We start from the raw sequence: 13703 nt of genomic DNA on the forward strand, positions 1-13703 counted from the left end.
GCTGTATGCTATTTGGGGCTCCCCTCACAGATGCTAGCTAGGTCACAGCCCCCATAGGGCCATTATGCCAGCTGGGGTTTGCCAGAGCACAGCAGCATGCCGACCACCCCCCTCTCCTCCCAGCACAGCCCATGGCAAGGTGGGACTGAGGAGCGCCGTAGAGTTGGCTGTGTGATCTCTACACCTAGCAGCACTTCTTCTATGCCTGGAAATCCTCGGCCCATTGTGCTACAGGACCAGGGCAAGGGGCCTAGGGCAGGCTGAGCCCTGGAACGTAGTTTGTAAGGCTCTCTGGGATGGAAGGTGGCAGAGCAATGTAAGATATTCTCATTCACACACTGCCTGAGGGATGGGAAGGGGCTGGAGAATGGAAGGCCAAAGGCATGACAATAAATGTGTGGCACATGCAAAACAGAGCAGAGGCAAGCTGGGGCTAGAGGGAGGACTCACCGTGTGCTGGAGGCAAGTACCTTCATGCACAAGGCGCTGCAGAAAAAGAGTGCACAGCGTGCTGCCCTATAAAAGACTTTTTCTAGTTGCGATGCCAAGGTCACTGAAAACACTGGCTGTCTGCCACATAAGTGCTGGCAGCTAGATTGAAGCCTGCTGTCCAGAGGTTGCTGCCTGTGTCTCCCCAATGCCCACATGCTCTAGGGGTTGGACAGCCAGAATTCTTTGGCTCCCTGCTGCTAGTTCTGCCCAGTTTCTTGCCTACACCCTAAGCCACAGAGCAGCAGAGTTTTCCCTTGAGTGACAACCCCCTCTGAGGAGCATATTTGAGGATTTACGTGCAATTTACAAGGGGAAAGTGCTAACCGTGGGCAGTTTTCGTCTTGTTGATTAAATGAGGTAAATCAAGTACAAACAGGAGGGCAAGGTTCTGCTCTCAGTTACAGCAGTGTAAATCCAGCCAGATTCCACTGGAGTTACTCCCCATTTACTTGAGTGTAACTAAGGGCAGACTCTGGCGTGGCGTCTGGAATGATGAAGGAGGTTCTGGTCCAACAATTCCCTCTCACTGAGCTATCCTTTGTGTAGTTGAAGCTAATGGCAGCACGCTGTTCTCTGCTAAACCTGGAATACCATGTAGGCCCAGCCCCTTGGCTGGCATAGGTCATCATAGCTCTGGCAATGTCCAACTCACGCCAGCTGAGGGAGCGGGGTCTGCCAGGTCGTTGGGGGCAGTGTGTGTTCAGATGAGAAGCAGGATGAAGTGATGTCAATGAGGTCAAGCAGGTAGAATCCATCCCCTGTAGCATGCCAGTCACAGGGTGCATTATCAAAGACTGGGTTGAAGAGAGCTGGCACAGTGTGGCTTTGCGTGACAGCTGGAGCCCACGCATGGTATTTTGGTGAGGCCAGTGCTGGTGAAGTGTGCCAGGCGGGGAGCCTGGAATGCATTGTCTGGTCAGTGAATAAGTACAGCCGCATTGCCAACTTCCTCCCATAGGCCGCCCCCCATCCTGACCTAGCAGGACCATTGCAAGAGCTGAGAGTGGAGTTGAGTCACGATGATCCATTCAGTTCTTGGCAGCTCTACGGAGACTAGCAAGGTGCCAAGAAGCGATGGCAGTTTTTGTGGTGTAGACACCTTTATTCAAGGAGACCTGAAGTGACACAGCCATTGCATGTCATTTGGTGTATCTATCATCTATCCGTTGATCACTTATACGATCCCCATCACCAGAGAGTCTGAGCAGCTGAGCAATGTGGTCACCTGAACAGAACTCAGACCATAGTAACCACTGGTCACTGGCAAGGTGGGCTGGATTTGAAATCGTGACTTATGGGTGGAAGGCTACCTTATTCAGTGTCAGCCCTAGATCCACCAGTTCCTGCCCCAGATGATGATGGTGAGGTCCAGCTCAGTAGAGTTGCCCACTATGACTACAAGAGATGAGACATGAAGCAATTCCTTACTTATCTGATGTGCACACAAGCCTACCATCAAACCTCACGGGCTCAGCGCCTCAGCTGGTATGAATCCACGTAGTTTCCCCAAAGCTAATGGAGCTATGTCAGTTGACACCAGCTGAGGTTCTGTCCCTCTATGTCTTGATCATTTCTGAGTGTGGAGATGTCAGTGTTAGCTGGTTGAGTAATGCGGCTTCACTCAAGCATCTGCCTATATTTAAAGTGCTGCGTCGGCCTTGGGGAAGAGAGAGTAAAAATTTTCAGCCTTCTAAGCATTTTGATTCCCCCCCGCCCCCCCCCCCAAAAAAAACAGCCTGTCATACGGCCTGTCATAATCCCTCCTCCAAACAGTAGGAACATGGATTACACACAGCTTTACAGTAATCATCCAATGAGAAGCCAGTTTATGCATGAGATACCATGGAGATGAGTGCAAGGAGATAGATAGATAGATGTATGGGGAATCTTGGGGATTAGATAGATGTGTCTGGGGATAGATGGATGGATAGATAGAGGAGAGAGAGAGAGAGGAGATGTATGGGGAATCGTGTAGATAGATAGAAAGAATGGGGATACCATTTATTTAAATATTTTTGGATGTTTTACATTTTCAAATATATTGATTTCAATTATAACATAGAATACAACGTGTACTTCGTATTTATTTTTTATTACAAGTATTTGCACTGCAAAAAAACAAAAGAAATAGTATTTTTCAATTCACCTAATACAAGTACTGTAATGAAATCTCTTTGCCATGAAAGCTGAAGTTACAAATGTATAATTATATCCAAAAAAACCTGCATTCAAAAATAAAACTTAACATTTTAGGGCCTGCAAGTCCATTCAGTCCTACTTCCTGTTCAGCCAATCACTCAGACAAACAAGTTTGTTTACATTTTCAGGAGATAATGCTGCCCGCTTCTTGTTTACAATATCACCTGAAAGTAAGAACAGGCATTTTCGTGGCACTGTTATAGCCAGCGTCCCAAGATATTTATGTGACAGATGCGCTCAAGATTCATATGTCCCTTCATGCTTCAACTGCCATTCCAGGGGACATGCGTCCATCTGCCCGACATCTGCCCAATAACAATCCCAAGAAGTGCAGACTGACGCATGTTCATTTTCATTATCTGAGTCAGGTGTCACCAGCAGAAGATTGATTTTCTTTTTTTGGTGGTTCGGGTTCCATAGTTTCCGCATCGAAGTGTTGCTCTTTTTAGACTTCTGAAAGCTAGCTCCACACCTCATCCCTCTTAGATTTTGGAAGGTGCTTCAGATTCTTAAACCTTGGGTTGAGTGCTGTACCTATTATTCAAAATCTCACATTGGTACCTTCTTTGCATTTTGCTAAATCTGCAGTGAAAGTGTTCTTAAAATGGACAACATGTGCTGGGTCATCATCCGAGACTGCTATAACAGGAAATATATGGCAGAGTGCGGGTAAAACAGAGCAGGGGACATACAATTCTCCACCAGGGAGTTCAGTCACAAATTTAATTAACACATTTTTTTAACAAGCATCATCAGCATGGAAGCATGTCCTCTGGAATGGTGGCCAAAGCATGAAGGGGCATACAAATGTTTAGCATAAATGGCACGTAAATATCTTGCAATACCGGCTACAAAAGTGCCATGCAAATGCCTGTTTTCATTTTCAGGTGACATTGTAAATAAGAAGAGGGCAGCATTATCTCCTGTAAGTGTACACAAACTTGTTTGTCTTAGCAATTGGCTGAACAAGAAGTAGGACTGAGTGGACTTGTAAGCTCTGAAGTTTTACATTGTTTTGTTCTTGAGTGCAGTTATGTAACAAAAAAATCTATATTTATAAGTTGCACTTTCACAACAAAGAGATTGCACTACAGTGCTTATATAAAAAATTGAATTGAAAAATACTTTTTATCATTTTTACAGTGCAAATATTTGTAATAAAAAATAATATACACTTTGATTTCAATTACAAGACAGAAAACAATATATATGAAAATGTAGAAAAACATCCAAAATGTTTAATAAATTTCAATTGATATTCTATTGTTTAACAGTGCAATTAAAACTGCAATTAATCGTGATTAATTTATTTGAGTTAATTGCGTGAGTTAACTGTGATTAATTGACAGCCCTAATGGGGATAGATAGATAGATAACTGGACACCTTCAATTTTCTCTGGTAGTTCAGTCACATCCCTCCATCTTAGGTTAGTACTTCAAGGAATGGTTTCCATGTTCATCTTTCCATCATTCCAGATCAGATCTGCTCAGTTTACAATATAAAAGTAGATAGTTTGTTTCTAACTACCAGCCATAAAAAACTCACCCTGGGATCTGAGAGTCAAGCTGGGCTTTTTCTTAACTCATGCATCACAGCGATCAATAAGGCCACTGCACTCAGAGACAAATTAACAACTCACTGATGATGCAAGAGCCAGATTACAATCCATCTAATTTTCTCAGAGTTATGTTGGGACATAGCCCCCAGGGAGAAGACCTGTTGAATTAAAAGGCATCCTTTCACACTAGGTCATGTTTCAGCATAGAAATGCACTTTACAAAAGGACACAGCCATGCAACATGGATGTGCTTGCATCGCTGGAAAAAATGGAGAGTCCCATTCCTCTCAGTTATAGCTGTAAAATATTGCTGCAGAACGTTACAAAACTGCATTTCAGCCAAGGATAGTTACAGCAGCTGTGCGCACATGAATCAACCTTGAACTATCTTGGTCAACGTGCTTGCACTGCCCAAGGTAAATGAAACAATTGCTAGAAATGGGTCCAAGACACAGAGATTTAGCTCCAGATTTTGAAGCTCCCAAAGTACAAGTGCCTTTGGAACTGAGGTTTGGCTCACCCCTGTGCCCTCCTTTGGTTCAAATGGCACATTCCTCAAGTTTATATGATTTGAAAATGTAGGAACTGCCAGACTCCATAAGCCCCCTGGTCAGTCTGGTGCAGTGTGCTGCCTACAGTAGCATTCATTCTCCAGAGTAAGGTGCAAGGACCTCACAGCAGGCAGATGTGGGCTAATCTGCCCCTCACAATAGGTCTCTTTCTAAAATCTAATCATTAGATTGGCTTAAGCCTGGACGCAAGTGTTTTAATAGCCCAAATCTTGTTAGCATTATCTATTACTTAAAACAACCTGATTTTCCAAAGTTCCCCCACAGAACCTTCATCTTCTAGTGATGGGTTCACTTTAGCTTCATGTTTTCAGTCCCTAGACTTTACATCATATGGATCACCCAGCCCTAAGCTCTGGGTGAGGAATTCTTTCATGCACTCAAATAAACGCACATGGCACAGATGTTGGCCAGTAAACCACCCCACTGCAGCTGTGCAAAAGGTGCTGAATTATTATGCAGGGATCAGCACATATTATTCAAAAACCTTAGCATTGCACAGGACATAGGCTTTGCAAGATGAATATCAGCTTATATTAAGAATGATGGAACACAATGAATCTAAAATACCCCCCTCTGCTAACAGATGTCTTCACAGGAGCATGTTGCTAAAGCAGGTACTCTCTAGGACAGGAACCACTCCTTTTATGAGCGATAATAGCCATTTGTCTAGCTGCACTGCTGTATCTCTTGCCAGCTCAGCAGTTTTTTGCAGCAGGGAGCTGTTCTCACCATGAAAGAAAAATCCCCTGATTCCATCCCTTTTTGGCTCTTTTAATAATCTAGTTTTCCAAAGAAAAAGCAGAGCTAATGATAAACATTAAAAATAGCATCTTTCCATGCAACAGACGTAAGCAGCTGGGAGCCTAAGCAGTAAAAGAAAAGATCCATTCATAAGTAAAGGTCAGCTGTGATCAATAATTAAAATCCCTGGAGGCAGTTTAGGAGCAGTGTCTTCTTCAGACAATGCTTTTGTCCTGATGGTCTGACAACTGCAGACTAAATCCAAAAGCAGATTGGCATTTAGGACTCCAGGATTCTGTTCCTGGCTCTGCCACTGAGACAGTGTGTAATACTGTGCATACTGCTTGCCTGTGGGTTAAGGCAGGAAGTAGCCAAAACCATCAGAGATTCTATTTAAACAATTTCCGGGAACCACCCAAAACACCCCTTAGCCAAGGAAAGTCTCTCCCGCCTCTTTTGACTTATGAGAGGCTGAGGGAACTGGGATTGTTTAGTCTGCAGAACAGAAGAATGAGGGGGGATTTGATAGTTGCTTTCAACTACCTGAAAGGGGGTTCCAAAGAGGATGGATCTAGACTGTTCTCAGTGGTAGCAGATGACAGAACAAGGAGTAATGGTCTCAAGTTGCAGTGGGGGAGGTTTAGGTTGGACATTAGGAAAAGCTTTTTCACTAGGGGGGTGGTGAAGCACTGGAATGGGTTACCTAGGAAGGTCATGGAATTGCCTTCCTTAGAGGTTTTTAAGATCAGGCTTGGCAAAGCCCTGGCTGGGATGATTTAGTTGGGGATTGGTCCTGCTTTGAGCAGGGGATTGGACTAGATGACCTCCTGAGGTCCCAACCCTGATATTCTATGATTCTTTTCCAGACAATCAGTAACTTTAGCTGGAGAATCCCTTTTGATGAGGCCAACAAATTGTGGGGAAAACCAACTAGATGGTCACATTGGTATACAATCTAGGTTTGTAAAGGAGATTGTTCTCATCAGGAGATACAGTCCTAAGCAGTGCCTGCCATAAACAGATCCTGCATACAGGACCATGATCTAGTGCCACATTGTGGAAATGTTAAGCATACAGCTGGATGTGCAAAATGCATGCACACCTGCATGTCTAAATTGCATACGCAATTACAGCAAGTGTCACTCCAAAGTGGATAATTTTGTGCACACGTTTCCACAGCCAGATGTTTGCCCATGTAGCTGTGTGCTAAGTTTCTGAGAAGTCCAACCCTTTCTTACCAACAGTCCTTTTTACACCAGGTGATTACTGGTTCTAGAAGGAAACCTGGAAAAGTTGCAGCACAATAGCCCTTGAAGATCAGTCAAGGCAGACTGTGTCAAAAAGCTTATAGCCTCTGGGTTTATAAAATCCAAACCTCGCCTGTGATGCGAGTTGGGGGTCTCAGTCTAGCTCTTAAGCAGAAAAGTGTCCACATTACAGAAATTTCTATCGCTGTTAGGACCTTTCATGTTGCCAATGTCTGAATGGGCCATGGATACCAAACTCCCCATCCCTGTGGGCTGCTAAGCCAAGGTAAAGCCTAGAAGTTACAGGCCCTGTGACAGCTGCAAACAGAAAGGCCCTTGTCTCCAGTAGCCTGATTACCCTCCTCCCAGGATAGAAACAAATACCCAACTGAAGACACCAGAAAAATCAGACACAAGGAGTATCACAGCAGCAACTTTCACTGCCACAAAACTCATTCAGATCAAAGAGCAGCCAGCCTGCAAGAGAGACACCCCTTTTGCATCACTATCAGCTACATTCCTCCACATGTCATCGCTCCTCTGCCCCATGACAATACTGCATCTACTCTGGAAACTCATCTCAAAGCTGTGATGCCAACTACTGTGCCTCTCTTTCTGCAGTGATGCACTTCTGGCCTTTCTCCCCATTGACTATGTTTGATTAGTTTTCTCCCAGGGCTCTGAGCTTAAATCTTTCCAAGTTCAAACTCATTTCATTCTTTGATGCCCATCTTTTTCCCCCATCTAGACCTCTCTCTGTCCTCCCTGGAATTTGCATCCCTTTTGATACCACTAGAGCCCTGTTTAGCACCCCCCCCCCTTTTGGATCACTGATGTTGTTCAACACCAGATCAACCTCTGATGATAGGGGCACCACTGTATACCTTGATACAACATCATGTTAGCCTCTGTACCAGCCTTCTGCCAAGGGCTCCTATTCAAGCCATCTATTTTCCAAGCAGACTTTTGAAAGAGCACAGCAAGCGCTTTACTCAAATTCATTTCCTTTTCACTAATTAGAACAGGGCCTTTAATATGTTCCAGCCCACGGTGTTCAGCTCAAACATAGGTGTCATCACTAGACTATTTCAGGCAAGAGGTAGAACATGTAGATCAGACCTAGTAGGTGGGGCTATGAATGACTGCCTTTCTGCACAGATCACCCACTGAGTTTTACAAAGCCCCCCTTTGAATAGATTTAACAGAGTAGGCATGTTCTCAATTCCTCTCAAGAGGAATCTTCAAAACCCTGTATCGGCTTTTACATGAACCCACTTGGAGATGAAAGTAAGCGGCTGACCTGACTGCTCACATTGACTCACTCAATAGTGCCAAAGCTCCCTGCTGGAAACTGGCAGCAGGTGGGGTTGGGAGATACAAGCAGCAGCTCAGAAGTGGAGTAGCTGAGTGAACAGGCTTTGCTGTTAGTAGAGGAAAAACAATCTTGGTTTGTGGGGCAGAAGGGGGGCCAGCAGCAAGGGATGGAGGACACTTTAATCTGAAAGCTACAGCTGAGAGAGAGGAAAGTTTAAGGAGTGAAAGCTCAGGCTTAAAAGCAGAGCAGAGGGCAATTTTTGGGGAAGACCATCAGGACAGGAAACTTGTTGGGGTCAGTACTGACAGATGTTGGAGGAGGCAGGGAATGGGAGGGTTTTGCAATTGGGATGAGAGTAGGGATTTGATTTATCACAGAAGTGAAATCACTGCTGGGCACTTGGGAAGGAAGACGTTTAGGAGGGGAGAGGTTGGGATGGGTAATCTGTACTTTAGGGGGAGTTAAAGTATTAATTTGCACAGACTGTGATAGTCAGGAGGCAGCTGATACACTGTCTTGCCTGTTAATAGAAACTGGACTTTTGACCAAGTTTCAGTAGATAAAGGCTTCTCCATTACCTCACTTTGCACTAGGTATGAAGTGTCCTCCATTCGTTGTACAATTCCAAGAACTGCACCAAGCTCAGACGAGGAGACATTTATATGGACAACCAGTCACATCCAATTAAGTTTGTGGTATAAGTGTAGTAATGATGGGTATAAACCCTCATTCTTCATAGCAATAGCCAACTGACTGCCTAGAAGAAACTTCTATAAGTGCGAAAAGCCCCATAATGCACAGTTTCTTCTGGAGCCAGTGATGCCTGGCTCCAAGCAGGATACTGACTAGATAAAGCACAGGTCTGAGCCAGCAGGACAATTTTGACGTTCCAAGAGAAGCATGCAAGCACTAAGTAAGAGAAAAGCAGGAAGAACCTTTCTGAATGTAACTAGGACTAAAGCATTAATGAAGCTAGTTTACTTCAAAAACATATGGCGTTCAGGTTTCCAGTTTGCTCACATTCTTTGTGCCAGCAGTGGGTCTACCAACAAATGCCACCTCACCAGGATGCAACTAGCCAAAAACTCAAGAGAAATTGGACACGTTTCAATTTTTATTTAAAAAAATCCAGAATAGATCCAATAAGAACAATTTTATTATCAGGGAAATTGTTTTACCATACGCAGAGAACAGACATGGTATGGAGCAGAAAGCTTAGATAAGCAATGCATGTAACTTCAATGTGGCCTTACTTAAAAGGAATCAAGTTACAGCCAAATTAAAGTAACCCATTCTCCTTCAGTACAAGAATACTAAGCTAGCTGCAGATTTAATGTTCTCTAGCAATGTAGCTGGCCCTGCAACTGCTGAACCCAGGACCTGTTACAAATCAGTTCACAGGAACTTGGCTCCACAAAGAGGCTACATCAGGACTCCCATTCCCACCCCAGAATTTGACACATGGTTTCGAACCTTTAAACAAATGTAGTATACCACTTCGTCAAATGTTAGTAGTAAATGATGAGTGAATCCCCCGGGGGCTCAGTTGAAAATACCACAGGGCTGAATATTTAGAACTTTGTCTAGCATGAATTAACTTTCATGAAATGATGATTCATCTAGTGGACACAACACTAAATTTATACATTAAAGAAATTATATATAGAATACTGCAAAAACACAGTAAGACTGAATTCTGCCCATTTCTGCTCAGGAAGGTCCCTTCGCTCCCAAGCTTCAGAATTTTCACCCTCTTCCTGCTGCAGTTTCTGCACAAGAGTGACATTCTACTGTTTCTCTTCCTTCTGGTCCCCAGAACTTCCACCAGAACCCTCTCTCTCCGACGCCATCTGTGAAAGACACCATCTATTAGTTACAGTACACTACTCCCACAGAGATATCCTGAGAGCTTGGAAGCAACTGCCCAGGTTTCTTCTAGACTGATCACAAGATTCTTCTCACATTGAAAGACAAAGCCTAAAGGCCAGATTATTGAAGGTATTTAGGCGCCTAGTGGGAATTTCAAAAGCACCTAGGCACCTAACACCCACTGAAACCAATGAGAGTTAGGCACCTCAGAGCTTCTGAAAATCTCATTAGGGCCTAAATACCATTAACAATCTGGCCCTGGCTGACCGTTTTAGACAGAGCAGTCAGGAAGTCCATGATGAGTCTCTCGCAGCCAGTGACTATGCGCAGAAGTTTAAACAACAACATTTACCATCATTTTAATTGTTTTTAATAACTGCATTTGCACATCTGGACACGGTACCCTTTCTACGCTCACTGAAAGATCTACATTGATACTTCTGCTAGGAGGTTTGCCTGAGGCCCATTTATCTTGATGTATAAAAACAGTCTCAAGTATTGCTTGTCACCGATCAAGAGCTTTGTAATGACCGTTTCTACAAGGTATTAAAAGTTATATGTAATCAGTGGGACAGATCAGCAGCACAAATAAAATGCTGCATAATATCGAGGATCAGACTTCAGAACTTCCCTGATTGGCTGGACAGCTCAAGACGTTGCGCCAGAGAAGATGTCACTAGTGCAACAGCTGCTATTTAGGGGAGCTGACCTGTGGCTTCAAGCTACCCAGGCAAGGACAATCCTCTAAGGCTTCATTTGGACCAGCTCCCTCTCCCTGTACAAGCCCGGCACACCCACCTTTTTGTATGCCATTTCGAAGAGTTTGAGGGACGCCTGCTGTAGGCTGGATGCTGCCTGTCTGATGTTTTCTCCTGTTTCAGCATCTTTACGAGCCAGCAGCTCTCTCATTTTAGCAATCTCTTCCCTCAGTTTGTTGCACTGTAAACAAGTTACAAACAATATAGTTACATTGCACTTAGTTCATTAAAACTGAGTCCTGCCCTTCACTTCCACAGCCCCTTCTCAGCTCTTGCCAAAAGGAGTGGACTTAAGTCTCAAATTAAAAGTCTGCAGTGCCTAGTAGCTTGTCCAGTTCCGAACGGGCATGTATCCACATCACTGAACACACCACAGCTGGCACCAACTGGTCACCTTGTTAAGCCAAGGACTTAAAAGGGCCACGGAGACAGAATTGCCCCCTTTGGCTGAGAGCGGGCCTCATTGATACCTCTAGTGACTTATTGCCACCACAGAGTCACAGGGAGCAGAAAAAGCTGCTCTTCATCTATCCGTCTTTAAAACTCCACCAGAAAGAGCCACAAAGCAGAGTGTTCAATGCACGAAGATCCAAAGAGTCTCCTCCCCTTGTTGTGTGTGGGAGGAGTGGGGATGCAAACAAAACAACATGGTCTCATCCCAGTCCCTGCTGCCATCTGTCAAACCCTCCACACAATCTGGCACTTCTTCGTCAGACTGGGCATGTGCTCAAGAGGGCAGGATTGGTGATGTGAGGTTACTGTGGGACAGCTGCACTGACAGAGCTGCGAGGGCGTGGGACACTCACTCAGCCAGGTCTAGAGGCAGAATGTGGGCAGGCACTGCCAGTCCTTTACTTTTAGGCCCACAGTTTGGACGGAATATTATGTTCTTGAAGCCTCAGATTTCCCTGCTCCAAGCAGGCCATGATCCTTCCAGGGCCCATTAACACTGCCCCTCTGGTCTCCCACAAAGCAAGGGGGTTAGACATGTTTCCCATACAACTTCCCTTCAGAGGCTAAGTATGTAGGCTCTTGTCTTCCCAGCCTCTGCTAGGCCAGAGAACAAGTTCTACCCTCTGACTGGGCTACACAAGCACCTGGTGTGTCCACACCCATGTTTTAAAAAGAAGTCCAACAGTGATCTGGGTACAGCCACTGATTCTTTATCTAAGCTAATCTAAGGGTACTTGCCAAGAATCTCCAGCCTCGGCCCTTCCTAAAACCACAAATTACTTGTTTGAAGTGGATGCTTTAATACTTTTGCAGCTTGTGAACTCAGTTTTAAACAGAGTTTTTGAAATGAAGAATAACGCAGAGATGAAGCAGTCACTGAACAGCATTAAATACCCCTCTGACACTAAGCATCTGACTCACTCCAGGTAAAGGAAGGAAACAAAGTTAAAACCATTTAAGCTGCTCCCAAGTTCCTGGGTGCTGTACTTGCAAGTTCACCCACTGTTCTGAGACACTCAGGACAGCATGGAAGCCTTCACTTAATGCTTATTGTCTTACAGACAAAGAAAACTTGTTTCATACATTTAGTGTCTTTGAAGAAAAAAATTCCCTCTGAAATCAGCCATTGCAAACCTTTCTATGGAGTCAGATCAAGGGTATGGTTAATTGAAAAGCCTTTCACATTAACATCTTCATAGGCCACCTACACCTTATTAACATTTGCGACTCAGGGTTTGAAATAAATTCTCTGCCACAATAAAATGTCCTCCCACACAGCCAACCACCTCCACCGTCCAAGAGGGACAAAAAGCAGCCAAGGACTGTGCCTGCCTTCCACTGTTAAGAATCCTTCATGTATTCTGGAAGTCGGCTTCTCTAGCAAGTTTCAGCCACATGCTATTTTAAACAATTAAGAATCCCTGAGAGGTTACGTGCTAACCAATGCTTCACCTGAGAGGGAAGATACTGTAGGGAACTCTGGCTCCTTTAACAAAGGCATCAGAAAATACCCACCTCATCTGCTGGCAGCTGATCCTTAAACTCCTCCATCTTGGATTCTGTATCATGGATAATCCCTTCTGCCATGTTCACAGCTTCAACACGTTCCTGGGCAAATTGACAACTGGGTAAGGCTCTATGCAATATAACAGTCAGATCTACACAACTCAGTTATAGTGTAAACAGATGCGAGTGGCATAGAACTGGATGGCTTAGCGGATGGCAAGGCCAAGCACATGGCTTTTGCTGCGCATGGATTGTCCCGTGCATCAGTAACACCAACAAGGAAGGCAATATGGTTTTTGTTTCAGTATTTTGGGCAAGACACCTGGAGCCTCAGCTTTCAGACCCAACTATGGAGTTACTCAGCTGACAGGATACTAGACGCAGTGTGGAACATCGTGCATTCTGTGAATCCTTCAGATTTTTGGTATCCCCTATGCTTTCTTCAATATTTAAATTATTTTTGCATACCAGGTTTGCTGGTCAAGAAATGCAAATCACTATTAGCTTTCCTGGTTGCAAAGATAACCAGCATGGGGCCTGCTGCAGTGCTGCCTTACTACAGCCAGATGAACCATGTGGCCCATTGCTCAAGTGCGTTAATCCATGTGGCAGCATGAACTATTGCACTGATGGCAGTCTCAAACAGAGCAGGGCTGGATGTTCCACCTGTTTTGACACTCATTTGGAAGAATACCCCAGAAGAATAATGTGATCCTCAGAAGGATGAGGTGCAATGGAGTTGTTAGCCAAAAAAGCTAACACTCCTCCCCCCTCCTTTATATTCTATTGATCCTCATCAGTGGTTCAAAGTTCACAGCACCTAATCTGCCCAGGCACCTGAGCTGGTACACCCTACAGAAGCCAAGAGTTAAAAATGGGAACCGGGGAATGAACTGCTCTCATCTGTGAGTGAGTCACTCCAGATCATGGTTTAAGCATGTTAGCAGGCAGCACAGGAAAACTTGTACTGCCGTCTGTGGTGCATCCAATCT

At 44.5% G+C, this 13703-nt stretch overlaps 1 protein-coding gene across 2 annotated transcripts in view; it reads right to left on the reverse strand.

Annotated features, from left to right (window-relative positions):
* Positions 1-9226: 9226 nt before the first annotated feature.
* HSPA9 (heat shock protein family A (Hsp70) member 9) overlaps positions 9227-13703 on the reverse strand; it is an 81858-nt gene continuing 77381 nt past the window's right edge. For both annotated transcript variants that reach the window (XM_039484080.1, XM_039484079.1), the window contains exons 15-17: positions 12721-12813; positions 10793-10933; positions 9227-9975 (exon numbers count right to left, since the gene is read on the reverse strand). In XM_039484080.1, the coding sequence (XP_039340014.1) occupies positions 9913-9975; positions 10793-10933; positions 12721-12813 (297 nt within the window). In that variant the 3' untranslated portion in view covers positions 9227-9912. The remainder of the gene's footprint in view (positions 9976-10792; positions 10934-12720; positions 12814-13703) is intronic.

This window comes from Mauremys reevesii, linkage group 8, assembly GCF_016161935.1.
Source record: "Mauremys reevesii isolate NIE-2019 linkage group 8, ASM1616193v1, whole genome shotgun sequence".
NCBI classification, from domain to species: domain Eukaryota; kingdom Metazoa; phylum Chordata; order Testudines; family Geoemydidae; genus Mauremys; species Mauremys reevesii.